At 43.8% G+C, this 27,580-nt stretch overlaps 1 protein-coding gene across 4 annotated transcripts; it reads right to left on the reverse strand.

Annotated features, from left to right (window-relative positions):
* Positions 1-760: 760 nt before the first annotated feature.
* On the reverse strand, positions 761-26,391 carry LOC139543700 (M-phase phosphoprotein 9-like). 4 transcript variants are annotated; one of them, XM_071350037.1, is made up of 23 exons: positions 26,251-26,391; positions 25,236-25,522; positions 24,964-25,111; positions 23,579-23,668; positions 19,978-20,793; positions 19,615-19,687; positions 19,284-19,387; positions 18,962-19,081; positions 16,808-17,286; positions 15,891-16,040; positions 15,717-15,804; positions 15,382-15,597; positions 15,045-15,092; positions 14,862-14,926; positions 13,239-13,340; positions 12,814-13,038; positions 12,567-12,697; positions 11,768-12,091; positions 11,568-11,682; positions 11,305-11,378; positions 7,919-8,124; positions 5,139-5,207; positions 761-2,571 (listed from the first exon to the last, which is right to left on the reverse strand). In XM_071350037.1, exons 2-23 carry the CDS (start codon positions 25,484-25,486, stop codon positions 2,470-2,472), a joined length of 3,996 nt encoding a protein of 1,331 aa, XP_071206138.1. In that variant the 5' UTR covers positions 25,487-25,522; positions 26,251-26,391; the 3' UTR covers positions 761-2,469. The 4 variants fall into 4 exon arrangements, with proteins under 4 accessions (XP_071206138.1, XP_071206137.1, XP_071206135.1 ...); XM_071350036.1 differs by having other exon boundaries at positions 13,218-13,340; XM_071350034.1 differs by having other exon boundaries at positions 12,522-12,697; positions 13,218-13,340.
* Positions 26,392-27,580: the final 1,189 nt, after the last annotated feature.

Raw genomic sequence — 27,580 nt, forward strand, 5'->3', positions numbered from 1 at the left:
AAAGTACAAAATATAGCTGACACTAAAAATGCTTAGTCCTGATTGGTTCCAACCATCCCATGCAGATTGGGGCATCATAAACCATTCTAGGTTAATCCGGTCGTTATCTGCATAGGGTTGTTGTCATAACTAAACCAGGATGGGGTTTCCAGATGCAAGGATGATTTTCAGACAGTCAGGGATTGTTCTACTCCGAAGCTATCCCTAGTAAAACACATTATTGTCTATGTAATGCAGTCTTTAACTCATTTGTCAGCTCAAGCCATCTCTGGTGCCAATACGCCAAGATTAGCTGCAGGGATCTAGAGCGACCATAAAAACACAGACATTAGTAGTACAGAAATGTCTTACTGTTAATTAAATATGAATTGTTAACCATTAATATCAAATAAATTAGGTAAATACATAATCTTTCCCTCACACACGTCTGGAGCAAACCTGGCACCATGCGTACGGTGAAGCATGGTGGCAGCATCATGCTATGTGGATGTTTTTCAGTGGCAGGGACTGGGAGACTAGTCAGGATCGAGGGAAAGATGATCAGAGCAAAGTACAGAGATCCTTGATGAAAACCTGTTCCAGAGTTTTTATTTTGTCATTATGGGTTAATGTGTGTAGATTGATTTAGGGGAGGAAAAAAAAGTATTTAATCCATTTTAGAATAAGGCTGCAATATAACAAAATGTGGAAAAAGTCAAGGGATCTGAATACTTTCTGAATGCACGGTATATAGTCTTGATAACCCACAGAGACCCAGGTGTTGTAATAATGTAAGCGTTATTTATTGAAAGAACAACAGTACATTTTAGTTCCAGTGAAGTTCATGTCAAGTCATTCATTGCCAACTGCAAAAAAAACTACATGGCCAAAAAAACAGAAACAGTGCAAATACTGTATAAATTCCATGCATTACAATAAGACGTTGCTTCAAGCAATGTCCATTTGTGTGTAATATTTCAAATGTGTGCTGGTTTCAATTTTTGCAGGAGGTCCATAGTATACTAGGAAGAGAGGGGGGTTAGGTACTGATGGAATCCTTCCCTTCACAACAGAATTAACACAAAATAATGTTCAAAGGAGATAAAATATATAAAAATGGAAAAAGGCAAGCAACTTCAAATTTCCTAAAATAAAAGGTTTTTGTAAAAGATTTTCAAGTAATGATGGAACTGGGAAAAACAATGGCTTGGGCAAACTTTTTTTTTTTATTGAACGTTGTAGGCTATCAAGATTATTATATTTTTAATGCACCAGGAATAAACATTGTAATGAACACAACAATTAAATGTAATAAATACAATTTTATGCAGTGTACGAGGAATAAAAACATATCAAAACGATGCATAAAAATGTAGACCTAGACGGAGATGGCAGTGGTACATTCCAGATGGGTAAATGTCTCTGCTGGATATTAGGATGTTCTGACATTCATATTTATATTGATCCATAGATGGCTGATAAAAATTTTATTAATTTAATTAAAATAAAAATAAAAATCGACATAATTTACCTGAATATGGCAAGTAAAGCATATATTATTTCGCTTTCAATAACGTCTAAAAAAGTAAACGACTTTACAAATCTGTGCATTTCTAAAAATATACTCCGCAAAATTGTGAGCTCTTCCAAACATGTAGAAAAATATCCCAGAGTTATATGTGTAAAAAAGACTGTGGGTCATGTACAAATGATCTGTGATACAGAGTTAAGAGCAGGTTGACCTTTATTGTCATGAGTTTTGCCTCAGAGGCAGAACTGAACGGTTTCCGCTAGATAGGCCAGCTGCAAAGTCAAATTTGGCTAAATAATAAAAAAGTATGAAAACAAAAATGTGCTTTTTGGTCTTCATTTTAAAAATGTTCAACTTCATAATCATCATCTCCAGCACCACCCCAACATCAACATATGTGAAAATGGTGCATTTCTATGTTTTGTATTAAAAAAAGAGGAAGATACGTGTTTCCAATGACATCAACCAATTAGTAGACAATTGGTAGGCAACGCCTACTCACAATTGGTTAAAATCCCACGATGCACACCGATGTCATCATCGGAAACACTTATCTTCCTCTATATTTTTTACTACAAAACATAGAAACGCATACATTTCACATATGTTGATGTTGGGGTGGTGCAGATGATGAATACGAAGTTGAAAAATGTTGAAATGTCCCTTTAACGTTAGGCATTAGGGTGAGCAGTATGGTTAAGGTTTTAAATCAGACTTTATGACATTGTGGCTGTGCCAGCTAGTGTGACCACTGCAGAGCTGCTCGAGTACATGAGTCATCTCAATAAATGCCAACCTGCGAGTTAAGAGAGAACAATCAGGGTTCTTTATCCAACTACATCACAGAAAACGGTGATATTTATTCATCTATAACTAGGAACAGGAGTTTTTCCTGACCATGCAATCTGACCAGGAAAAGCCCTAGACCCTACCTATGACGTCATCTAATAAAAACATTGCTATATGTTGGCAGAGGAGCGTAGAACGTGGAACCTCTTCAGGGTCATGCGGATGGAACCCAGGTCACGGTTTACGCTCTCTAGACGGTTCTCTAAGGCCACCTGGGGAGTAGGGGAACAGTAATTTAGCTGGAATAGCATAAACATCCACACATACTGTACACAAAGATCTTGGCTTTAAAGTTATATCCCATCTATACTATTCAATTACCTCACACGAGTCCATTTCATCAAACAAACATGTTCATGACAACAAAAAGATGACATTTAGTCTAGGGATGCACGATCTAAATCGGTAAGCATATCGGAATCAGCCGATATTAGCTAAAAATGCCAACATCGGCATCATGTCTAGTTTAACGCCGATGTGCAAAACCGAAGTCAAAGCGCATACCTACATAATATACAGTTGAAGTCGGAAGTTTACATACACCTTAGCCAAATACATTTAAACTCAGTTCTATTTTTGTTTTATCAGACCAGAGGACAATTCTCCAAAAAGTACAATCTTTGTCCCCATGTGCAGTTGCAAACCGTAGTCTGGCTTTTTTATGGCGGTTTTGGAGCAGTGGCTTCTTCCTTGCTGAGCAGCCTTTCAGGTTATGTCGATATAGGACTCGTTTTACTGTGGATATAGATACTTCCGTACCCGTTTCCTCCAGCTACTTCACAAGGTCCTTTGCTGTTGTTCTGGGATTGATTTGCACTTTTCGCACCAAAGTACGTTCATCTCTAGAAGACAGAACGTGTCTCCTTCCTGAGTGGTATGATGGCTGCGTGGTCCCACGGGGTTTATACTTGCGTACTATTGTTTGTACAGATGAACGTGGTACCTTCAGGCATTTGGAAATTGCTCCCAAGGATGAACCAGACTTGCGGAGGTCTACAATTTTTTTTCTGAGGTCTTGGCTGATTTCTTTTGATTTTCCCATGATGTAAAGCAAAGAGGCACTGAGTTTGAAGGTAGGCCTTGAAATACATCCACAGGTACACCTCCAATTGACTCAAATGATGTCTATCAGAAGCCATGACATCATTTTCTGGAATTTTCCAAGCTGTTTAAAGGCACAGTCAACTTAGTGTATGTAAACAATTGTTGGAAAAATTACTTGTGTCATACAGAAAGTAGATGTCCTAACCAACTTGCCAAAACTATTGTTTGTTAACAAGGAATTTGTGGAGTGGTTGAAAAACGAGTTAATGACTCCAACCTAAGTGTATGTAAACTTCCGACTTCAATTGTAGGTAGATGACGTAATGACGACACAAAAAATACAGCGCTACACAGAACAAAAGCAGAAAAATACTAAGCGCGCACTTCTAACAGCTAAACAAGTTCAAGTCGAGCAGTCATTTGAAAGAGTAAGTAAAATTTCAGCGAGACAACTCAAAAGGCAAAATCCATTAACACCAAGATAATGGAATTCATTGCCCTTGACAATCAACCGTTCTCTGTCATGGATGATGTTGGCTTTCGCTGACTGATCGAGCACCTCGAGCCCCGGTACACACTACCAAGTAGGCGCTATTTTTCAGATGTTGCCCTACCGGAGTTACACAGTATTGTTGAAACGCACATCTATGAGCTACTTCTATTAGCTTCACGACTGACATTTGGACCAGCGACGTCAGCCCCATGAACATGCTGAGTCTGACAGCACGGTGGGCCGACAAGGATTTCATACTGAGGAAAGCCGTATTGCATGCTCAAGAATGTGCTGGTTCTCATACCGCTGCTGCCATTTCAATGGCATTTGAAAACATCTAGGAAACATGAGCACACTCCTAGCTCCATTCTAACAACTGACTTGAGAAATAAGCTCATCAACTGCGTCTGCAGCAGACGTGATACCCTCTGTCATGGCATTGAAACGCTTGCTCAACAAAACTGCCGACAGACAGTGGGGTTAACTTGGAAAAGTACTCTACTAGAGGCTGTGAACAAGCTATTTCGGTGGCATTCTCTCTGAGCCTCTTTACTGTGTCGCCACCATGCTCGATGCTAGGTACAAGGACCGCTACTTCGTTAACAGGCATTCTCTCTGAGCCTCTTTACTGTGTCGCCACCATGCTCGTTGCTAGGTACAAGGACCGCTACTTCGTTAACAGGCATTCTCTCTGAGCCTCTTTACTGTGTCGCCACCATGCTCGATGCTAGGTACAAGGACCGCTACTTCGATGCAGACTAGAAACAGAGTTTACGTGAAATGTTAGACACAGGTGAACAAGATGGAAACGGACACAGTGACAGTGCGCACAGAGGAAGAGGACCCACGACAGAAGAGGCCACGGACAGACAGAGCTGAAACTTCTCTGCTTGACATGTATGATAAAATCCTGGTTGAGACTGAACAACTGAACAATGAAACAGCACAGCAAGTAAGTGAAAGAAATAGGTTTTGATTATGTTTTACTGGTAATGGGGACATACGTAAATGCCAACAAAATAACTTTTTTGTCAGCGTTTCAACTATTTAACTGTACTAAAACTGTACTTAAACTAACTGTACTTAAAAGGCCGCTAAAATGTTAAATATCTGTATCGTTTTCTTTTGGCTTATCGGAATCGGCCAAAAGTTTAATATCAGTGCACTAATTTAGACCCAATCACGCCTCACTAATATGTAATGAGGCCTTGCATGGTTTGGTGCGTGTGACTGTGACCTTACCTCATCTAACCTGGTCTGCAGGCTCACCCTCCCACCAGATCCAGGCATCCGGCTCAACGCTGACTCAATCTGCACAAAACACACCAAAATGAATTAATTACATAAATAAATAAATATATAAACTAACCAACAATTTCACAGCACTCAGATTAATCAGATGAACCAAGCAGGCAGGCCACGCTGCGGTGTGTGTGTTGCCCTAGGCAGAGGCGGGAGTATACTTAAGGCTGCTGAAGGGTAAAGGGCCGGAGAAAGGAGTTAGCACCCCTCAGTCATAACAGAGCAGGAGAGGCAGGACAGGACTGGAAAGGACAGTAGGACAGGAAAGAAGGGAGGGATATATGAACCCAGCTATAAATAGACATTGAGAGAGGAGTGGTTGGAAAAATCATAAAGCCAGGTAATACTGTAGAACAGATCCAATAGAGATTAGTGAGGTGCGATGTCAAAGGACTGCCTCTGTCATTGATAGATATACGCCATCAATAAAATAGGACTACATCAGACTACAGCTCAGCATTCAACACCATAGTACCCTCCAAGCTCATCATTAAGCTTGCGGCCCTGGGTCTGAACCCCGCCCTTTGCAACAGGGTCCTGGACTTCCTGACGGGCCGCCCCCAGGTGGTGAAGGTAGGAAACAACACCTCCACTACGCTGATCCTCAACACAGGTGCCCCACAAGGGTGCGTGCTCAGTCCCCTCCTGTACTCCCTGTTCACCCATGGCCACGGCGCCACGCACGCCTCCAACTCAACCATCAAGTTTGCAGACGTCACAACAGTGGTAGGCCTGATCACCAACAATGACGAGACAACCAACAGGAAGGAGGTGAGGGCCCAGGCAGAGGGGTGCCAGGAAAATAACCTCTCACTCAAGCTCAACAAAACCCAGGAGCTGATCGTGGACTTCAGAGGGAGCACGCACCCATCCACATCAACAGGGAGCTTGTGGAGAAGTGGAGAAGATGAAAAGCTTCAAGTTCCTCGGTGTACACGTCACTGACAATCTGAAATGGTCCACCCACAACAGGAGGCTGAATAAATTTGGCTTGGCCCCTAAGACCCTCAAACTTTTAGAGATGCACCATTGAGAGCATCCTGTCAGGCTGTATCACCGCCTGGTACGGCAACTACAACGCACGCAACCGCAGGGCTCTTCAGAGGATGTGCGGTCTGCCCAACACATCAAAGGGTACACTGCCCTCCAGGATATCTACAGCACCCGATGTCACAGGAAAGCCAAAAATATAATCCAGGACATCGCCTGTTCACCCTGTGATCATCCAAAAGGAGAGGTCAGTACAGGTGCATCAAAGCTGAGACCAAGAGATAGAAGCTGTTTTGCAATCTCAAGGCCATCAGACTGTTAAATAGCCATCACTAGCCGGCCTCCTACTCATTTCATTTGTACATACCGTATTCTAGACAAATCAATCCTATTCAACTATTGCTGTAAATATACACTATACTATCCAAAAGATATACTAAATATTCTATCCACATACTCTCCATACATTCCATCACACACACACATATATATACATATATACAGTACCAGTCAAAAGTTTGGACACACCTACTCATTCCAGGGTTTTTCTTTATTTACACTATTTTCTACATTGTAGAATAATAGTGAAGACATCAAAACTATGAAATAACACATGTGGAATCATGTAGTAACCAAAAAAGTGTTAAACAAATCAAAATCAATATTTTATATTTGAGATTCTTCAAAGTAGCCACCCTTTGCCTTGATGACAGCTTTGCAATTAGCGTCATACCCAAGAAGGCTGTAATCGCTGCCAAAGGTGTTCCAACAAAGTACTGAGTAAAGGGTCTGAATACTTATACGTTTTTTAAGTTTCAGGGTTTTTTTCAATATAAATTTGAAATCAACCATTTCTAAAAACCTGTATTTGCTATGTCATTATGAGGTATTGTGTGTATATTGATGAGTGAAAAATACAATTTAATACATTTTAGAATAAGGCTGTAACATAACAAAATGTGGAAGAAGTCAAGGGGTCTGAATACTTTCCGAATGCACTATATTTATACTCTGGACCGACATTGATTGTCCTAATATTATATATTTCTTAATTCCATAGTTGTACTTTTAAATTTGTATATATTGTTGTGAATTGTTAGATATAACTGCACCGTTGGAGCTAGGAACACAATCATTTCGCTACACCCGCAGGGTGGCAGGTAGCCTAGTGGTTAGAGCTTTGGGCCAGTAACTGAAAGATTGCTGGATCAAATCCCTGTCGTTCTGCCCCTGTGCAAGGCAGTTAACCTATGGTTCCCCGGGCACCGAAGACGTGGATGTTGATTACGGCAGCACCCCGCACCTCTGATTCAGAGGTGTTGGGTTAAATGGGGAAGACACATTTCAGTTGAATGCATTCAGTTGTACAACTGACCCTTTCCCCCAATAACGGCATGCTAAATGTGTGTATGCAACCAATAAAATATGATTTGATTTAAAGCAGTGCAATAAAAGCCCCAACTCAACTCTTAGCCCCAGTCCCTTAACTCCCAGTAGGTTTGAAAGGGTTTGGATGGATATCAGCTATATGCTAATAATGCTCTGGTAGACCAATTCCATTACTTATGGTCATGCAATCTTTACAGATGTCTCTGGGTAGGGATGGGGGTTTAGGTAGGGGTAAAAGCCATTTTGTGCTTGGTCATGCCGCGTGTGAGCGGCATGTCCCCGTCATAGTCTATTGTGAGGGTCTAGATTAATAACAAGAGCCTTGTAACAGTCTGTCTCACCTGTTGTTTCTCCATAGTGAGCTCGTCAAACAGCCTCTCAGCGTCGGCCAGGGAGTGGAGACTGTTCTGTAGGTCTGTCCCGGGGTCCTGGAGGTCTGAGCCTGACCCCCCAGCCCCCTGCTCCTCCCAGCCCAGCCCACACACCCCCTTCTGGGGCTCAATACTGCCCGATGACTCAACTGAACCACCAGATGACCGCTGGGTGGCTGGAGGAGAGAGAGAGAGAGAGAAAGAGGGTAGTAGTGTCTACAGTGCCTTGCAAAACTATTCACCCCCCTTGGCATTTTTCCTATTTTGTTGCATTACAACCTGTAATTTAAATGGATTTTTATTTGGATTAGTGAAGTGAAATTGAAAAATTACTTGTTTAGAAAATTCAAAAAAATTCACAAAAAAAAGACAAGTGGTGTGTGCATATGTTTTCACCCCCTTTGCTATGAAGCCCTTAAATAAGATCTGGTGCAACCAATTCCCTTCAGAAGTCACATAATTAGTTAAATAAAGTCCACCTGTGTACAATCTAAGTGTCACATGATCTGTCACATGATCTCAGTAGATATATGCCTGTTCTGAAAGGCCCCAGAGTCTGCAACACCACTAAGCAAGGGGCACCACCAAGCAAGCAGCACCATGAAGACCAAGGAGCTCTCCAAACAGGTCAGGGACAAAGTTGTGGAGAAGTACAGATCAGGGTTGGGTTATAAAAAAGATCAGAAACGTTGAACATCCCACGGAGCACCATTAAATTCATTATTCAAAAGTTTTAAGAAAATGGCACCACAACAAACCTGCCAATAGGGCCACCCACCAAAACATACAGACCAGGCAAGGAGGGCATTAATCAGAGAGGCAAGAAAGAGACCAAAGATAACCCTGAAGGAGCTGCAAAGCTCCACAGCGGAGATTGGAGTATCTGTCCATAGAACCACTTTAAGCCGTACACTCCACAGAGTTGGGCTTTACAGAAAAGAGTAGACAGGAAAAAGCCATTGCTTAAAGAAAAAAATAAGCAAACACTTTTGGTGTTCGCCAATAGGCATGAGGGAGACTCCCCAAACATATGGAAGAAGGTACTCTGGTCAGATGAGACTAAAATTGAGCTTTTTGGCCATCAAGGAAAACGCTATGTCTGGCGCAAACCCAACACCTCATCACCCTGTGAACACCATCCCCACAGTGAAGCATGGTGGTGGCAGCATCATGCTGTGTGTTTTTCATCGGCAGGGACTGGGAAACTGGTCAGAATTGAAGGAATGATGGATGGCGCTAAATACAGGGAAATTCTTGAGGTAAACCTGTTTCAGTCTTCAAGAGACTGGAGGTTCACCTTCCAGCAGGACAATGAGCATAAGCATACTGCTAAAACAACATTGAGTGGATTAAGGGGAAACCTTTAAATTAGAGGTCGGCCGATAAATTAGGGCCGATTTTAAGTTTTCATAACAATCGGTAATCGGCATTTTTGGACGCCGATTATGGCCGATTACATTGCACTCCACGAGGAGGCTGACCACCTGTTACGCCAGTGCAGCAAAGAGCCAAGGTAAGTTGCTAGCTAGCATTAAACGTATCTTATAAAAAACAATCAATCTTAACATAATCACTAGTTAACTACACATGGTTGATGATATTACTAGTTTAACTAGCTTGTCCTGCATTGCAAATAATCAAATGTGGTGCCTGTTAATTTATCATCAAATCACAGTCTACTTCACCAAACGGTTGATTATTTAACAAACGCATTCGCGAAAAAAGCACTGTAGTTGCACCAATGTACCTAACCATAAACATCAATGCCTTTCTTAAAATCAATACACAAGCATATTTTTTCAAAACCTGCATATTTATTTAAAAGAAATTCATGTTAGCAGGCAATATTAACTAGGGAAATTGTGTCACTTCTCTGGCGTTCTATGCAAGCAGAGTCAGGGTATATGCAGCAGTTTGGGCCACATGGCTCGTTGCGAACTGTTTGAAGACCATTTCTTCCGAACAAAGACCGTAATTAATTTGCCAGAATTTTACATAATTATGACATAACATTGAAGGTTGTGCAATGTAACAGCAATATTTAGACTTATGGATGCCACCCGTTCGATAAAATACAGAACGGTTCCGTATTTCACTGAAAGAATAAACGTTTTGTTTTCGAAATGATAGTTTCCAGATTTGACCATATTAATGACCTAAGGCTCGTATTTCTGTGTGTTTATTATATTATAATTAAGTCTATGATTTGATATTTGATAGAGCAGTCTAACTGAGCGGTGGTAGGCAGCAACAGGCTCGTAAGCATTCATTCAAACAGCAGCTCTTAGCAATGCTGGGATGCACAGCGCTGTTCATGACTTCAAGCCTATCAATTCCCGAGATTAGGCTGGCAATACTATAGTGTCTATAAGAACATCCAATAGTCAAAGGTATATGAAACACAAATGGTAGAGAGAGAAATAGTCCTATAATTCCTATAATAACTACAACCTAAAACTTCTTAACTGGGAATATTGAAGACTCATGTTAACAGGAACCACCAGCTTTCATATGTTCTCGTGTTCTGAGGAAGGAACTTAAACATTAGCTTTTTTTACATGGCACATATTGCACTTTTACTTTCTTCTCCAACACTGTTTTTGCATTATTTAAACCAAATTGAACATGTTTCATTATTTATTTGAGAATAAATTGATTTTTATTTATGTATTATATTAAGTTAAAATAAGTGTTCATTCGTTTTTTTTGTAATTGCCATTATTACAAATATATATATATATATATATAATAATAATAATAATAAAAAATAAATAATAATTGGCTGATTAATCGGTATCGGCTTTTTTTGGTCCTCCAATAATCAGTATCGGTGTTGAAAAATCATAATCAGTCTACCTCTAATTTAAATGTCTTGGAATGGCCTAGTCAAAGCCCAGACCTCAATCCAATTGAGAATCTGTGGTATGACTTAAAGATTGCTGTACACTAGCGGAACCCATCCAACTTGAAGGAGCTGGAGCAGTTTTGCCTTGAAGAATGGGCAAAAATCCCAGTGGCTAGATGTGCCAAGCTTATAGAGACGTACCCCAAGAGACTTACAGCTGTAATTGCTGCAAAAGGTGGCTCTACAAAGTATTGACTTTGGGGGGTGAATAGTTATGCACGCTCAAGTTATTTGTTTGTTTAACAAAAAAATATATTTTGCATCTTCAAAGTGGTAGGCATGTTGTGTAAATCAAATGTTACAACCCCCCCAAAAATCTATTCTAATTCCAGGTCGTAAAGCAACAAAATAGGAAAAATGCCAATGGGGGTGAATACTTTCGCAAGCCACTGTATTCCACTGAACACACTAACCAGGTGTCAGGGGTGTAAAACAACGTTGTTTCTGTTACCTTCTGAAAACAGTCTCTTCCTGGGGCTGGAGTTGTGGAAGGAGTGGAGTCTCTGGTCTGACGCCACGTCAAACCTGAAACGGACAATCACAAACCTGAACTCCGAGGCTAAAACATAAACTACGGTAGGGAAAATGCGTCAGGAATAATGAGACACAATAGCTGGAGAAGACACACCTGTAATGAACAGGATGAAAACAAATCAAGGCTGCACAGATTCAGCTAAGGACCGGTCCTGTCGTCCAGGGGTACTTAACCCGTACCTGTTGTGTAGCTGCTGTTGTCGTGGGTTGCCAAAGGCAGTGGAGTAGTTCTCTGTAGGACAGCGTTTGGGGCTGGATTTAGCCGACTGAGGCGTCATCAGGGTCTCTCTCTTAGCTAGAACAACAGAACACTAGATGAGTTCAATAACCCTACACAATGAACTACACAAGGAAATAGCAGTGAAAATGACATGACGCACTGGGTGTGGTAGGGGGGAAGGTGGCCCTCTGGGCGCGGGGGGGCAGAGAGGAGGACCTGTGGCCTTCTGGAGACAGACTTCTCTGGGCTCTCAGCAGACACACTCCCCTGAATGTCCCAGACGCAGCCCTTCCAGGAGAAGCCACACCCTGGGGAGGTCCATCCCTGCCTCCATTCAGACAGACCATGCCTCTTTCAGATCCGGCCGCACCACTCTCATGTCCAGTCCCGCCCCTGTCCTCCATAGCTTTGCCCCTGTCCTGTGTTGGTGGCTCTCTGTGGTTTCTCTCTACGAAGCCAACAGTTGGCCTCCGGCTGCCCAGCCCTGCAACACAGACAGATACATAGAGACAGCTAGTTAATAATAATCGTGTCCCTTTCGGGGAAATCTGTCTTGCATCTCAACAAATACCACCACAGCACAGCATTATCACATAAGTTAAAGTATATAGCTCAAAAACAGACTAACATGAGTAAACGTATTGACAGATACACATGCATTCAGAGTGAACCTCATTGAAAGACAGGAACGGTCAAAAGACTTCAGAGTAGACTAGAGAATCAAACACGTCTTCCAGATTTTAGAGAACTATCCAAACGGCTGATGCTAGGGGAAAATACAACCTCCAACTTTGTGACTGGAGCCAATGACTGAGTTATGCTACACTGTTCTAGCACCGTGCTGAGGACGGAGTGAAGAGAATGAGTTAGTGAGTGTGCGGAGGGCCTACTGTGGGATGAGGAGTGTGTCTTACTGGAGGCCAGTGAGAGTGAGTCAGTGGTACTGTGGCTGGTCTTACAGGGGGCCTGGTCCTCAGTGGTTCTGGTCTCATCCAGCTCTATCAGGGCCCTCATCAGTGGAGTCAGAGGCCCCCGAGCCTCCCTCACAACCTCACCCCGGTCCTGCTCACGCTCTGGAGGGGACAAACACCTACAGGACAAAACAGGACACGGGTGAGTTAAACTGGTCCGATTTTTAATCTGGGTTAAATCAAGGGGGAAAGGGGATTAAAAGGAGGTATTCCAAAGTTAACACTGCAACCATACCTCCTGTTGCCAGTGTGGTCTGTAAAGTGGCCCGAGCTGCCTGATTGGTCAGTTTGAGGGCAAGGGGACATCCTGTAACTCTGCGATTGGTCAGTTTGAGGACAGGGAGACTTCCTGGTGCTGTGTGATTGGTCGGTTTGAGAGCAAGGAGAAATTCTATAGGTGGATTCTGGTTGCCAAGGGTGTTTGCTGGGCGAAAGCAACAGGTCCGGATGGTGGTACAGACTGGAGAGGGATAACAGTAACAACAGCTACAGTCAGACAAACAGACAGACAGGAGAGGGTTAACAACAGTAACAACAGCTAGAGAGTCAGACAGAGAGACAGGAGAGGGTTAAAAAATAATAACAGCTACAGGTCAGACCTGCTTTGGGACCTAACGGAAGCACAACATGTATGCATACGTGGAGGAGAGGAGACTGTACCCAGCTCCAGAAGGCTGTGTGTGGTTGTGGACAGCCTGGCGACTCCTGGCCTGGTTCTCATGCTCCAGCTGATTCACCTGGCTCTCCAGCTTACAGATCACCCTGAGGAGGAGGGCCACAGACAGATACAGGAAAGAGTGTGTGGGTGATAGAGACATGTCAAATACAGGATCTCCACCGGTGCTGGGACAAGACACACTGATAAAGAAAGAAAAGCTGGCACACGATACATCTATTCTTTGTTTGCCAAAATAGATAGTCACACCAAAAGAGAATAACTCTTCTCTCAGTCAAAAGGGATTCTTCAATCTGTCACTCTTGGCCCGTATCCACAAAACATCAGCGAAAACGTCCTAGGAATCATGTTAAAACCTGTTTTAAGACGACAACAAAAACTCCCAGCTCAGAGGTTTTAGGATCATTTTAAGACTGTCACACAGCGGTATTGTCTGTAGATGGCTGTGCAAAAAAAATCTATTAAATCCTTTTAGAGCTCAGGCTGTAACAACAAAATGTGGAATTAAGTCAAGGGGTACGAATACTTTCTGAAGGCACTGTAGGTAATTCAATAATCAAAAGAAAAACATGTTTATTTATTAGCCTCGTGGTTCTAAGAATTTAGGCATGTCATATAAAATAGGGTACATGTGAAATCATTTTGAAAAGCGTAAGAGATACTGTTGCCTGTAGGTCTACACTATTTATGGAGTGATCATATAAAAAATATCAAAACATTTGAACAACTCCAAAGCAATTGCTTGTGGCACAGGAACCACTGACTCACTGCATTTCTCTATTGTTAAAACCCTTTCTGGTAACTTAACAGGTTGAGACAGCTCATGAGCTCTCCCAAATGTCCGTCGACTAGGTGGAACTGGAACTTAAGACTAAAGAGGCTTCATGCATAGCTTTTATTTTGACCCATAAGAGTAGGAGTGAAGTCTCTATTCTCAGCACTTACGACACATTTTCTACTCTGATGCGCATTGTGGATACGGCCTTGCTTCTCCTTTTGACCATCTTTGCTGTTTGAGAGGATGGCTACGGGCTGCTGGTGGGAGATGGGTAGGAGGCTTGACCAAATCTGTACATTCAATTGTATTTTCCTTTCTTTTATTTATCATGGGCTGGAGCTCCTTGTGTGGTGTTGATTGTGTTTGTTGTGTCTGTCCTGTTTGTGGATGTTCTTTTTTTCTCTTGTGTGACAATTCTAAATATAAACCACCCCCAAAAAATGTGGTCACTCTGGTAACACTGGAGGTGTCAAAAACACTTAACTGATGTCCGATATGGACAAATTACGTAACTCTGAAAGTAATTGAAATACCCCAATTAGTATTTGAACCCCAGGTCTGATCATGACAAAGACATTTCGAAGTAAATATTTTGATATTTTCTCTAGTTGAATATTGGAATGTATTTGGAAATACACTTGGAAAGTATTGGCATCTATTTGAAAATACTCAAATACACAGACGCTTGTATTTGAAAATACTTTCAATAGAACTAGATTTGAGACCACGTTATTTGAAAATACTCAAATAGGGCTAGTTATGATTTATCTAGCATATCTATCTTGTAGATGTTGGTTTTCAGGTCTTGGTGTTGGATGCTTGAAGTTACCTTTTTAGTTCAGAAACCTGCTCGTTGGCATCAAACAGCTTGTTCTCTGTAGACACCAAGTTGTCCTGTTGATAGAGAACAAAAGGTTAGAACCAGTACCAGTACAACGTGTCACCTGTTAATCTTGAGGTGGAATAACACCGAAAAGGAGAATAGATTACACTAATAGAATAGTTCCGTTACCTTAACTCCCTCGTGGTCTTTCTTCAGAGAGTCATACTCTCCCAGAAGCTAGGGAGACAAAAACACACAACCCCTGAGTCATCATGACCACACACACACACACACCGGAGTGTGTCTATTAAACCTTTGAGCTACAGCCAAATAGCCTATTACAAGGTCCTTTGCACACATCAGCGGGTACTGAAAGAGCTTCTCAAATAAGAGACTTGTGTAAGAGACGTAGAGGTACTGTTCTCCAGATGTTCTGTAGGACATCTCCCAAACTACAACACCTAGAAAGTAGTCCAGAGATTTCAGTTGGTTTACTTAGCTAGTCGGGTATAACGTCAGAACTCACGTCCTGCAGCATCTTGTACTCCCGCTCCCTCCTGGCCTCCTTCTCTTGTGTTTCTCTGCAGGCGTTCTCCAAGGCCTCCTCTAGCTGCCGGACCCGGGTCCTGAGGCGGCCGGCCGAGGAGTCCTTCTCCCTGCCTGACTGCCTGCTTTCGTCCAATCGCTGCTGCAGGGACGTTGCCGTGGAGCAGGCTGTGTCGTAGCGCTCTGGCCAGTCAGCCTGAAAGAGACAGCAGAGCTTGTCACACACACACACACACACACACACACACACACACACACACACACACACACACACACACACACACACACACCTCTAAGGGTATAACAGTATCCTACCAGTTGTTTCTCTAGGATGGTGTTCTTGTTCTCCAGCTCCTGGATACGGCTGCTTGCTTCAGACAGAGCTTGCTCTAGCTGAGCACACCTGGTAATACAACAACCACGACTTAGATCTCACACACACACACCAACCTTCCCCCAAACACACCCACCCACACTCTCCACCACTACCTCTGTCTGAGTGTGTGGTTGCTCTGCTCCAGGTCATGAGGCAAGTCTCTCAGGTCCAGTTTGTCCCGGAGGACTTTGATCTCTGCCTCGTAGTAAGCCTTCAGATCAGCTACATGACGAGTGTGTTTCTCCCTCTGCTTCTCTCTCAGCCTGGAGAAAGAGGGGAGAATAGAAAGAAGGGAAAAGAGGAGGAATGGGAGGAGAAAGGAGATTAGTAGTACTCAGTATGTATCAATTACCTTAAGTTATTCTACTACTAGTTCCTCTGATTTATGCCCTAAATAATATTAGTGTGGCCCCAGAGGCGTCATGCCCATAGGGGGCACAGGGGCCCCTCTGATTTGCCCAGAAAAAAAAAGCGAAAAAAAAATAAAGGGTTTAATTTGTTGATTCTCTGTAATACTACAGTGGTCTACAGTAATACTGTATTATATAGCAATTTTATGAAGTTGGCTTTAACTAGCCCAGATAGGTCCCCAATCTCATCACTAGCTGCCAATAAGCCATTTCAGGCAATCAAGTTAGAGTAGCTAGCTTGTCTAACTATCTTAGCTAGCATGCCTGCTGGCAAGGTTGGTAGACTTTAGAAAAGTGAGCAATTACTAAATGTACTGAATAAGACTCACATTCCTTTCAATCTTTTACCCAGATTTTAGTCATAAAAAATAACCACCAGTCAGGATACACACAGCTCAAGAAGTATGCTTAGATATGCAGAAAAATAAACATTTTTTTACGTAGAATTAAGTATAATTATGGCTCTAGATTGCAGAACAAAAATTGTTTCAAGTGTATGAAAAATGCAACTTGTCGACCTTCCAGCTATCCTCAGGGACTTTGTGCCCCTCAGATGTGGACTGCATGACGCCCCTGTGTGACCCAATATATAAAAACATAACCAGCCCTCTGCCACTCACAGAGAGACAATCACAGGGTCTTCCAGTGACGCCGCTTTCTCCATACGAGGGCCGCTCTGGGAGAGTGTGTGTGAGTGCGTCTGCCTCCCAGACACAGCCAGTTGCTTCAGGGTGCTGGTGTGTGTGTGACTCCCCTCCTCCTCGCTGGCCTGAGTGACTAAGGCCTTGCGTTGCTGGCTGCTGGGGAGCATCAAGGGCTTGGAGGTAGAGGGGGGCGACGGGGACGGTTTTATCCGAGCAGAGGCCACTCTGGCTAGGGTAGGTGCGACGGCGGAGAGGCTGGAGGCGTTGGAGGCGCAGTCTGTGTCCCCGGGGTTGGTACTGCCCTCAGCCATGCTGTCTGGGCTGACGGGGGTGTCAACACGGGGGTAGAGCTGCGGCTGGGTGGGGTAGGAGGGGCTGCTGAAGTGGGAGGGCGAGGTGAAGCCGGAGGTTCGATCTGATTGACGGAGCTGAATAGTGGGATCTAGAGTTAACACCTAGAACAAAGTGAAGGGTTAGAGCGGGTGTCTGTGTGTGTTAGGCGATATATTGTTTATATTGTATACCGGGGTATTTTGAGATACCGACAGTCTGATTTTCAATACTGTGGGTTGGGGACACCCCCGCCTCGTGGGGGCTGCCAGGGCGCGTGCTACGCCACTGCTTATAACTGTAAGTTAAGTATAACTATAAGAAATGTAAGATATGTCAAATAAATGATCTCCAGCTCAGGGCTCCAGCTATGAATTTGGTTTGCTAACTTGCTAGATGTCAAGATCAAGCTTCTTGGGTACAGAAGAGACATTCAAATCTACTCCTGGATCAAGATCCCTGTTTACTAAATTGTTTTGTGAAACAAAAAAACTAAAATAATTATACAACTCTTGAAAAAAATGTAAAAGAGACCACTGCAAAATGATCAGTTTCTCTGGTTTTACTATTTATAGGTATGTGTTTGGGTAAAATTAACATTTTAGTTTTTTTCTATAAACTACTGACAACATTTCTCCCAAATTCCAAATAAAAACATTGTCATTTAGAGCATTTATTTGCATAAAATGACAACTGGTCAAAATAACTAAAAAGATCCTCACCTCGAATAATGCAAAGAAAATAAGTTCATATTTATTTTTAGACGACACAATACTAATGTTTTAACTTAGGAAGAGTTCAGAAATCAATATTTGGTGGAATAACCCTGCTTTTCAATCACAGCTTTCATGCGTCTTGGCATGCTCTCCACCAGTCTTTCACATTGATGTTGGGTGACTTTATGCCACTCCTGGTGCAAAAATGCAAGCAGCTCGGCTTTGTGAAAGATGATGAATTTAAGCAAAATTCCAGGACTTAACTTCCCATGGACAATTTCCCATGACAGGGTCTTGAGCTGCTGGTCCTCCATCCACACCTTGATTGACCTGGCTGTGTGGCATGGAGCATTGTCCTACTGGAGAAAACAATCCTCAGAGTTGGGGAACATTGTCAGAGCAGAAGGAAGCAGGTTTTCTTCCAGGACAACCTTGTACGTGGCTTGATTCATGCGTCCTTCACAAAGACAAATCTGCCCCCATTCCAGCCTTGCTGAAGCACCCCCAGATCATCACCGATCCTCCACCAAATGTCACAGTGGGTGTGAGACCTGGAGAGGCCTACAAGCCAGTGTCTCGCACCCACTGTGAATTTTTTTTTCTTCCAGAAATTGTCCATGGAAAGTTAAGTCCTTGAATTTTACTTAAATTCATTTAAAAAAAAGTTAGCTTATAACAGTGAACCTTTTTGTGGGATACACATAAGGCTATTCTAGGTCTTGTGGTATATTTTGGTTAAACTATCCCCAATTCAATGGAATTGCAAACCTCTGCATGCACAGTGCATTCTTCCATCACATGTACACTCAAGATACATACTTATTATTATTTTTTAATTGGAAGCACAAAACCATTTAGGCAACAGGGATCTTGATCCAGGAGGGGCTTGAATGTCTCTGCTGTAACCAAGAAGCTCAATTCTTTTTTAAGTAGCACCCCTTGTGTGCACTTCCGGTAATACAGTATACCCCGGTATGGTACAGAAAAGGTATGAACATCTGGATACCGCCCAACCTTAGTGTGTGTGTGTGTGTGTGTGTGTGTGTGTGTGTGTGTGTGTGTGTGTGTGTGTGTGTGTGTATACCTGTGGTGATGTGGGGCTGCAGGTGAGAGAGCGGTCCCAGTCGGTGTGTTTAGACTCAGTAGTTCTCTGCTTGCTGTGGTAGATCTCTCTGAGAGACAGCTTCTGGTCCTCTGGAGAGGTCTGCGAGACACAGAGGGAGACGCACAACAAACTAATACAATGGTGGGAGGCGGTGTCATTTGTTTTTATTTACTTGGGATTGAGGACTGAAAATGTGTGGGATTTCCCTAATGCAGAAGAGACTAACTTTTTCAGCACAATGAAAACAAACACTGTATTTTAGGTGGAACAAGTTTGGGTTGTCCTTTTGTCCTTCACCTACCAGACTGATAGAGGCCTCCTGCAGCAGGAGGTAGGCTCCACTGTCGAAGCTGTCAGGTAGGGGGCGGTAGAGCTCACTCACATCCATGCGCCAGTACGTCAGACCTGAAGGACAAGAAGCAGACACGTATCACTACATTATAACAACCTTAATACTGCTTTATAACTACGTTACTAAAAGCACTTAGCATTATTGCTTTGACCGCATTTCAGAACTGCTGCTCAAGCAAAGGCAACAGTGATATTCAACAAGGTGACAAGAGCGCGCAGCATGTAGGCCAAAGTTTGGAGCGGATACAAAGAGGCCTGTGTGTGTGTGTGTGTGTGGTTACCTGAGGCTTCAGACATGAGGCTGTCACTTCTCCTCAGAGGGAAGGAGTTGGTGAAGGTAGCAGCCAACCCATGCTGAAAACAGAGAGAAGAGAGATGAACATAGGAGAGAGAATGAGACCCAAAGCTAACTCGTCTTTTACTGTTTCCTTTTCAAAATGCTTCCCCACAAGGAATCCTGTTTCAACTGACTGTGACGCATATAAAGCAGGGCAGACACAGTGACACACAGACAAAATACAAGGTCATATAACAAAATGCCAGCGCATTATACTGACTCTAGTAATCCAAATAGTTTTACATCATTTTATCCAGCTACTATAAATTCAAACAAAACCGGGTGCGTCGGCTGGAGTTAGGTGTACCTTGTCCTGGAGGTCAGTGTTCTCCAGGGGGCTGTCTCTAGGGCTCTGCCTGGGGATGGGTTGCTGCTCCTGGGAGGAAGAGGTCTGAGGGACGCTCTGGCCTGGGAATGGGGCCTGGAGGGGTGGGGGGGAAGCCAGGGGAGGTTGGGCCTGCCCCGCCGTGCTCTTCTTGGGTTTGCTGCGTCTCTGTCTTTGAGCCCAGGAGGTCAGCGGTTGGCTGGAGGTTCTCTGCTGCTCAGGTGGACTAGGATTGTCTCTAGAAGCCACCTCATTGGCCGAAGCACTCCTCTGCTGACCCTCCTGGCCAATCAGAATGGTCTCTGTGTAGTCCTGGAGGTGAAGGGACCAACCAGACTCCTCTTTCCCCCGCCCTCTCTCCTCTACTCCCCCCAGAGTCTTTGTCCCATAGAGCCCTGACCCCCAGGCCGACAGGGTCCCATACCCACTGCTCAGCACCGTCCCTGCCCCCTCAGCCCACCTCTCTCTTGGGGTGACCGGCCCTGGCCGAGTGGATGTGGGTAGAGGGAAGGTGGAGCTCAGAAGGGGTTGGGGGACAGAGAGGGAGGTGGGGGGAGCAGAGAGAGGCGAGTTCCCATTGGGAAGGTCCGTGGAGGGTGAGGGGTGTAAGGTGGCAACAGCAGGGGAAGAGGAGTAGTCTGGGTGTGTCTGTGTGACAGTAGACAGCGTAGATTGGTAATCGTGATGCGTCTGTGTGTTGGTGGTAGCAGTAGGGGTATATGGGTAATTGTTGTGGGTCTGTGTGCTGGTCTGGCGGTTCTGGAGCTGAACCAAGGCTTTGATCTCATCCTGAATCAGCTGGAGGAGGAAAATAACCACAGTGTAAACAGGCATCAGAACATGCATCTTCATGGATTCTAGAACAGGCCACGTAAAGTTCAGAGCTGTATTTGGCAATAGTCAAATCAAATTTTATTGGTCACATACACATATTTAGCGGATGTTATTGCGGGTGTAGCAAAATGCTTGTGTTCCTAGCTCCAACAGTCCAGTAGTATCTAACAATTTACAACAATACACACCAATCTAAAAGTAAACGAATGGAATTAAGAAATACATAAATATTAGATTGAGCAATGTCGAAGTGGCATTGACTAAAATACAGTAAAATAGAATACAGTATATAAATAGGAGATGAGTAAAGCAGTTGGTAAACATTGAAGTGACAAGTGTTCCATTATTAAAGTGGCCAGCGATTCCAAGTCTATATATACAGGGCAGCAGCCTCCAAGGTGCAGTATTGCGTAACCGGGTGGAAGCCGGCTAGTGATCGCTATTTAACAGTCTGATGGCCATGAGATAGAAGCTGTTTTTCAGTTTCTCGGTCCCAGATTTGATGCATCTGTATTGACCTCGCCTTCTTGATGATAGCCGGGTAAACAGGTCGTGGCTCGGGTGGTTGATGTCCTTGATGATCTTTTTGGCCTTCCTGTGTCATCGGGTGCTGTAGGTGTGCTGGAGGGGGCAAATTTCTTCAGCCTCGTGAGGTTGAAGAGGCACGTCAGGAAGTCCAGGACCCAGTTGCACAGGGCGGGGTTCAGACCCAGTGCTGCAAGCTTAATGATAGAGGTTACTTGGAGGTTACTATGGTGTTGAATGCTGAGCTATAGTCAATGAACAGCATTCTTACACTGGTATTCCTCTTGTCCAGATGGGATAGGGCAGTGTGCAGTGCGATGGCGATTGCATCGTCTGTGGATTTATTGGGGCGGTAAGCAAATTGAAGTTGGTCTAGGGTGTCAGGTAAGGTAGAAGTTAAATGATCCTTAACTAGCCTCTCAAAGCACTTCATGATGACAGTAGTGAGTGCTACGGGCGATAGTCATTTAGTTCAGTCACCTTTGCCTTCTTGGGTACAGGACCAATGGTGGACATCTTGAAGCAAGTGGGGACAGCAGACTGGGATAGCGAGAGATTGAGTATGTCCGTAAACACTCCAGCCAGCTGGTCTGCGCATGCTCGAAGGACGCGCCTAGGGATGCCGTCTGGGCTAGCAGCCCTGCGAGGGTTAACACGCTTAAATGTTTTACTCACGTCGGCCACGGAGAAGGAAAGCCCACAGTCCTTGGTAGCGGGCCGTGTTGGTGGCACTGTGTTATCCTCAAAGCGGGTGAAGAAGGTGTTTAGCTTGTCTGGAAGCAAGACGTCAGTGTCCACAACATGGCTGGTTTTCCGTTTGTAGTCCGTGATTGTCTGTAGACCCTGGCACATACTTCTCGTGTCTGAGCCGTTGAATTGCGACTCCTTTGTCTCTGTACTGACGTTTTGCCTGTTTGCCTTACGGAGGGAATAACTACACTGTTTGTATTCGGCCATATTACCAGTCACCTTGCCATGGTTAAATGTGGTGGTTCGCACTTTCAGTTTTGCGCGAATGCTGCCATCTATCCACGGTTTCTGGTTTGGGTAGGTTTTAATAGTCACAGTGGGTAAAACATCTCCTATACACTTCCTGATGAACTCAGTCACCGCATCCGTGTATTCGTCGATGTTATTCTCAGAGGCTACCGGAACAGATCCCAGTCCACGTGATCAAAACAATCTTGAAGCATGGATTCCGATTGGTCAGACCGTCGTTGAATAGACCTTAGCACGGGTACTTCCTGTTTGAGTTGCTGCCTATATGAAGGGAGGAGCAAAATGGAGTCGTGATCAGATTTATCGAAACAAGGACGGGGGAGGGTCTTGTAGGCATTTCGAAAAGTTGAGTAGCAGTGGTCCAATGTTTCTCCAGAGCGAGTACTACAGTCAATGTGTTGGTAGAACTATGGTTGCATTTTCCTCAACTTTTCTTCGTTAAAATCCCCAGCTACAATAAATGCAGCCTCAGGATATGTGGTTTCCAGTTTGCATAAAGTCCAGTGTAATTCTGAGGGTCGTCATAGTATCAGCTTGAGGGGGAATATACTCAGCTGTGACTATAACCAAAGAGAATTCTCTTTGGAGATAATACAGTCGGCATTTGATTGTGAGGTACTCTAGGTCAGCTGAACAAAAGGACTTGAGTTTCTGTATGTTATCACAATCACACCATGAGCAGTTAATCGTGAAACATACACCCCCGCCTTTCTTCTTCCCAGAGAGTTCTTTATTCCCGTCTGCGCGATGTACTGAGAACCCAGCTGGCTGTATGGACGGGGACAGTATATTCCGAGACAGCCAGAGTATGTTACAATGCCTGATGTCTCTCTGGAAGGAGATCCTTGCCCTGAGCTCATCTACTTTATTGTCCAGAGACTGAACATTAGCAAGTAATATACTCAGAAGCGGTGGATGGTGTGCACACCTGAGTCGGACTAGAAGTCCACTCCGAATACCTCTTCTCCGCCGGCGGTGTTTTGGAGCAGCCTCTGGAATAAGTTAAATTGCTCTGGGGACCCAATTCGAGAAAGTCGTATTCCTGGTCATAATGTTGGCGAGTTACCACCGCTCTGATATACAAAAGTTATTTCCGGGCTGTATGTAATAACAACAACAAAAAAACTAAATACTGCAAAGTTTCTTAGCAGCTAGAAGTAGAGCTGCCATACCTGTCGGTGCCATCTACTGTGAAAATCACACACACTCAAATAGTACTACAAACCTGTATTTGGCACTGGTACTGTTCTTGCTGAGCCAGGATCTGCTCTTGGTACTGTTTCTCTACTAGCTGGAACAGATGCAGCCATCGACCCTGTTGAACAAAGACACGTACACATCTTCAAAATTAGGTCTGTACAGTACCATCCAGAAAGCATTGGAAAATATTTCCTCTTAAAGTTATGGGCACATTTCCAGTGTGAATATGAATATGGCAAATAGTCAAATGTTCTGATTGGAGGGAAGAAGTGTGACAGCTGTGAGTTAGGCTCGCATAAGGGGTCTGTGTGTGTGTGTGTGTGGGGGGGGGGGGGTGCATCCGGAAGCAGCTGTGCTCCAGTTATGATGTGAGAAAAGTGAATTAGTTGTACTATGCCATGCACCCAGGGAGATGAGGTGGGGGGGGGGGTATGCACCTGATATTACAGTCCGTAAGAAACTCACTGATTACCTTTTAGAGACTCAGTTATTTGCACATTTTCAAACACAGGTTAAATGTTAATCTTTTCTGGGCACAATAACAGACTTGGGTATGGGTTGCATCTCAAAAGTAATCGAGCCTGTGTTTTCAGATCAGGAAAACTGTATGAGAGGAGAGGGCAGGAGGTCATTAAGACAATTGGGAAAGATCCCTGAGCTGGGACGCAGGCATTTTGCTGACATCGTTCATTACGACAAGTAGCCTATACAAGTGAAATGTGAAGTTTGAAATTAAATAAGTTTGTTAATATTGGTGATTGTTCATGGAACAATGGCTACAACAATCAAACTAGACATAGTAGTTTATAGGGTAATACAACTAAACAAAGTGGTGCACAATGTTATAAACTTATCATTCGATTTATTGTCATCAGATCAGTTCAGGCAATTTATCACAATATGGATTTTTGTCCATATCGCCCAGCTCTAGATCCCTGTATTTAAAGCTGGGGAATACAGTACTCTCTCTTCAGTGTGTTTTCTTCTGTGAGATGAGGTGGCACTGCTGCCAGCATCACAGTTGTCTATTCCCCACAAATCATGTCCTGTCTGAAGAGATCAGCTGGAGTTGTGTGATGTGTGCAGTCTAGGGACCAAGTGTGTGTGTGCTGTCAGCTGAGATCCACAGGGACACCAGAAGCGACAGAGGAGGGATGAGACTGCCCAACGTGCTGCAGGAGAATAATGACCACACCAGCTAACCCCAGTATCACCCTTTGCAGGGAGAAGTTTAGAGAACACACACAATCACACTTCTCTGACATACTAACTGCCACAAACATTTAACTATCAGTGGCTGTATTACTACTTGGCAGTCCTTCCACACTAAATATATGGTATCCTATATATTGGTTTATCTGTTGTCCATCCTACCCTTGCAGTTACACAAGAGCACAGACACTTTCCTACCTCACAGTCCTTCCACATCTCCGGGTCAGTCTCCCCACTACTCTGGATCTCTTGGACCAGGGCTCTGAGGGTCTCCAGGGAGGAGGGGTTGATGAAGGGGAGACTCTTGCCAGGCCCAAAGGCCTCCTCCGTACTCAGACACAGGCTCCTGGGGAACACAGTACACAGGAGTCAGGAAAAGGGACTATGTTGGATTACTCAATGTAGCACACTTAATTCAAAACCTCCTACTACACTGCCACCTCCAGTCAGAGTTCACAGTCTCCACACACCTGATCTTGTGGGGGAGGCTGCATGCTGGTGTGATGTCTTCAGCTCTCCCATCTACGGTTCCCCCTGCAGTCTTGGAGTTGGCGTTGGGTTCCTCCGTCCCGGACAGCCCCAACCCAAGTCCAAGTCCCAGGCCAGAGGCTGCTGAGGTGCCCTCTGAGGACTCGCTTTCCTTGCCCCCTTCCCCGGCATGGCAGTGGCTCAGGGCCCCCAGGCTGGACACATCCTCAGAGATACTGTCATCTGTGGACATGCTTATGGGCCCGCAACCTGGGGGAGAGTCTGATACCTACAAGAGAGATAGAGGGGGACAATCAATGAGTGGAACGAGGGAAACAGGTCTCCCTTAACCTACAGGCTGATTGGGTTGGGGGGGTTAATACTTGCAGGAGATCGAGGGGAAAGGTCTGAAGTTACGTATGACAAACACATTTTTCAGGGTGAACAGTCCCTTTAAACTCCAGAGTACAGACATTGACCAGGACTGTGATGCGAGATGAAATAAAAGCAGGTGGCTAGGCCCTTTGGTGATGGTGACCGTAATCAAACTTTCACTTTAACTGGGGCAGTTTCATTCAAATAGTAACTTGCATACACTTGCTGGATAAGATTAGAGCAGAAGCCTTGCAAGATATACCTGACAGGGGCATTAACCAGCAGTAAACATATGAGATCGTCAAGCAGACGTATCTAGCTACATTGTAAGCTAAATATGACTACATGGATATCGTAGCTAGTCTCCTTCTGCTTGTTAGTACAGTATTAATCTAGCTATTGATTGACTGGCCAGTTGTTCGCTGGCTGTATCCTGCTGGCTAGCTAGCGAACGTTGGTTAACCATGCTAACTGACAGGTTTGCAAGCATCAACGTTTACGGTTAGCTAGCTAAGAGTAATGTTACATCTTGAAAATGATTGAAACTAGCGCCTTCGTTAGGCTCAATAAGTACACACTCGATTCATAGTTAATATGTAAAGTAGATGAATAAGATTTTTAATAAAGCTCGCTTTAACTTACCAGTTAACTTGTAACGTAACTTCACCCATATTTTACCTTCAACAATACTAGCCAGCTAGCTAGTCTACTGCAGCTAACGCTAGCTAGCTAGCAGTGCTGCAGCATAACGTTCAACGGCAAAACATTACGCAATGTCTAATTGGCCGAATGAAATCGAAAACGAGTTATCTGATTGGCTGTCTCTCTCATTCAGCCATTATAATTTGCTGTGATGCACAGTGCAGTGTACATGATTGGTAGAACTTGTAGGAAATGATTCATTCGCTGCAGGGGTAGAGCAATTCAATTTAACACGCGGGAGACAAAATTGTTGTTACAACCTAACAATATGCGATTGCTAAATTGTTATCTGCAATCAGGTTTGGGTAGGTTACTTTCTAAATGTAATTCGTTACAGTTACTAGTTAGTTACCTGTCCAAATGTTAATCAGTAACGTGATTTTGAGATTATCCAAATTTGTGAAATCGGTATGTTACTAGATCCAACAGTGCAGTAGAATATCACATAAACACAATACAAATACACAAATAATCTACAAATGAGAGAACGAGTCCAATTAACAATCCAAATATAAATACGTGGTGTGTACAGACAGTATATAATTTGGAAAGAAAATGGTATGTACAGTAGTAGCTGTATTAGCTATTTCGAGAATACAATATATACATACACAACAGGGAGGGTGTGAGAGAGAGAGAGACATCCACATAAAGAGACGCACGTGCAATTATTGAACATTTTCTTGTCGTGAGGAAAATCTACAACATGGCGTCACAATCACAACACAATCATAACGATTGGGATCTATTTCACGCTGGGAAGATTTTTACATGACATGTACCCTGCACGTTCAGACTAATGCCCCATTTGTAAGTCATTGAACGTCACCGCATAGGCTATTTTATGTACTGCTGTTTCCCCTCCCCTTGATTTAGCTAGCTAGCATAATTAGCTGTCAGTTGGTCTAGATAGCTTGCTCTCAGAGGTGTGCAGTTTTAACTTGCTTGTATAGATAAATAAACGAATATAAAAGCTAGGTTTTAGCCAAAGTATAAACAACTGTTTCACATCTCCACTTTGACATTGTTCCAAGATGTTACAGGGCAGAGGAACTGGCAAGTAGCCAGCTAGTGATGGCTGTTCAACAGTCTGAATGCCTGGAGATAGAAACTGTTTATGTCGTCTCTCAGTCCCAGCTCTGATGCACCTGTACCGTCTCTGTCTGCTAGATGGTAGCAGAGTGAACAGACAGTGGCTCAGGGCCTTGCCAAATTTCTTCAGCCACCCGAGGTTGAAGTGGTGCTGTTGCGCCTTCTTCACCACGGTGTC

This window comes from Salvelinus alpinus, chromosome 18 (genome assembly GCF_045679555.1).
Source record: "Salvelinus alpinus chromosome 18, SLU_Salpinus.1, whole genome shotgun sequence".
NCBI classification, from domain to species: Eukaryota; Metazoa; Chordata; class Actinopteri; order Salmoniformes; family Salmonidae; genus Salvelinus; species Salvelinus alpinus.